General features: G+C 39.2%; 1 protein-coding gene across 1 annotated transcript; it reads left to right on the top strand.

Annotated features, from left to right (window-relative positions):
- The first annotated feature begins 1,333 nt into the window (after positions 1-1,333).
- Positions 1,334-1,642, top strand: LOC142164597 (uncharacterized). The gene has a single exon (XM_075222593.1). It carries the CDS (start codon positions 1,334-1,336, stop codon positions 1,640-1,642), a length of 309 nt encoding a protein of 102 aa, XP_075078694.1.
- The last annotated feature ends 627 nt before the right edge of the window (positions 1,643-2,269 follow it).

Raw genomic sequence — 2,269 nt, 5'->3', positions numbered from 1 at the left:
GGAAGCAGAAAAAGAATTACAAGTTTTTAATGGATCTAATCCGGGTATTTGGACCTTATTTACTGATGATTAATCTAATGTGAAGGGTGCAGGCTTGGGAATTGTTTTGGTACCACCTACGGGTGAAACCATTCGTCAAGCCATTAAATGTCATTCTATAACTAATAATGAGGCAGAGTATAAAACTGTGATTGCATGTTTAGAACTAGCACGAGAACTCGACATTAATCAGATTGTAATCAAAAACGATTCGCAGCTCGTAGTTAATCAAATGTTGGGGACTTATACGGCCAGGGAAGCACGGATGCAGCAGTACTTAGAAAAGGTACGGGATCTAATCAGGCAATTCCAAACCTGGAAAGTTATGCAAATACCAAGAGATGAAAAATGTTGAGGCGGACGCCCTAGCCAATCTCGCATCTGCAGCAGACGTGGCAAGCAATGAAAATGCTTCCGTAATTCATTTGTTTCATTCAGTACTCGATACAGACAAAAATAAGGTAAATTTTAATAAATTAACCTGGGATTGGAGGAACGAGATTGTTGCTTTTTTTTAGTATGGAACTGTCCCTGAAGACCAGAAAAAAGCTCACGCGCTTCGGAAAAAGGCTGCTCGATATTGTTTAAGGCAAGGCAATCTTTATCGAAAAATGTTCGGTGGTCCCTTAGCAAGGTGCCTCGGGCCATCTCAGATGGAATATGTAATGAGAGAAATACATGAGGGGCATTGTGGGAATCACGCCGAAGGAAGATCATTGGTAAGAACCATGATTAGGGAAGGTTATTGTTGGCCTAAAATGGAAGAATAAGCGGAAAATTTCGTGGCTAAATGTGATAAATGCCAAAGATACGGTAATAACATGCATAGACCTGCGGGGTTGTTACATCCGGTCATTGCACCATGGCCATTTATGAAATGGGGGATGAATATCGTGGATCCACTACCACAAGCAAAAGGACAAGTAAAATTCTTGCTTGTACTTACTGACTATTTTACTAAATGGGTGGAAGCAGGAGCATTCAAACAGGTGTGAGAAAAAGAAGTTAGAGATTTCATTTGGCGAAACATCATATGTCGATTTGGTGTGCCAAAGGAAGTCGTGTGTGATAATGGCCCTCAATTTATAGGCGCACAAATAATAGAGTTTTTTCAAAGTTGGCAAAGCAAAAGGATTACATCTACACCTATCATTCGGCGGGTAATGGACAAGCTGAGTCAACAAACAAAGTCATTATCAACAATTTAAAGAAGCGTTTGGAGGAATCTAAAGGTAATTGGCCATAATTGCTACCTGGTGTTTTATGGGCGTACCATACAACAACAAAAACAAGTATGGGAGAAACACCATTCTCATTGGTTTATGGAGCTGAAGCCTTAATTCCAGTTGAGATAAGAGATCCAAGCACGAGGTTTACACAAGCTTCAAAAGAATACAATGACAAAGAAATGCGCATAAACCTTGATCTACTTGAAGGAAAAAGGGAAGCTATATTAATAAGAATGACAGCACAAAAGCAGGTCATGGAACGATACTACAATCAAAAAGCGCGTCTAAGATACTTCAAGATTGGGGACTTCGTGCTCAAAAATGTTTTTCAATCTACGAAGGCGGCTAATGCGGGAAAATTGAGTCTAACCTGAGAAGGACCCTGCAGGATTCATGGTATCGCAGGAAAAGGAGCATACGAGCTGGAAATAATGGATGGCAAGATACTACCTTCACACTGGAATGCCGTTCACCTGAAAAGATACTATTTCTAAGGAATGCCCACGGTCAGGTATCCATATTTTAAAATTTTATTTTTGAATTGTTAAAATTTTACTTACGATTTTAGATGATAGGCAAAAAGTTAGCCCGTACTAAATGATGAATCACGACCTGCAAGGCACGTGGAATAAATTAAAATTCCTGGTCTAGGGTTACAACTATTCTGATAGATATTCAGACTGGTTAAGTAGTCTTCATCTATAATCATACCTCCGAGTCCCGTGTGTTTTTGCTTTTCAGGGAAAGGACCAAATGAGAGGAACAATCAAGTGCTCGAGGCTTCATACTTCAAAGCTCAAACACTTGGGGGACTATATAAATAAAGCAAAGAAGATTGGGAAATAATCAAAGTTCAAGCCTGAGAAATTCACTCAATGAATAAGTCAAGTGTAGAGCAAAGTCACGAGCTAAGGCCAAACCTTATCATAGTTAGGGTAAAGACAATGTACTGAAATGGGTTATAAGGAAAAACATTGTGTTCATTTTCTTTTTTGAAATCT

The sequence above is a fragment of the Nicotiana tabacum genome, chromosome 1 (genome assembly GCF_000715075.1).
Source record: "Nicotiana tabacum cultivar K326 chromosome 1, ASM71507v2, whole genome shotgun sequence".
In the NCBI taxonomy this organism is placed as follows: domain Eukaryota; kingdom Viridiplantae; phylum Streptophyta; class Magnoliopsida; order Solanales; family Solanaceae; genus Nicotiana; species Nicotiana tabacum.
Note: the sequence above shows the minus strand (reverse complement) of the source record. Positions and strands in the feature narration are given on the sequence as shown.

Coding starts and splice junctions, on each gene's coding strand:
- LOC142164597 (XM_075222593.1), top strand. CDS start 1,334: ATGGGAGAAACACCATTCTCATTGGTTTATGGAGCTGAAGCCTTAATT.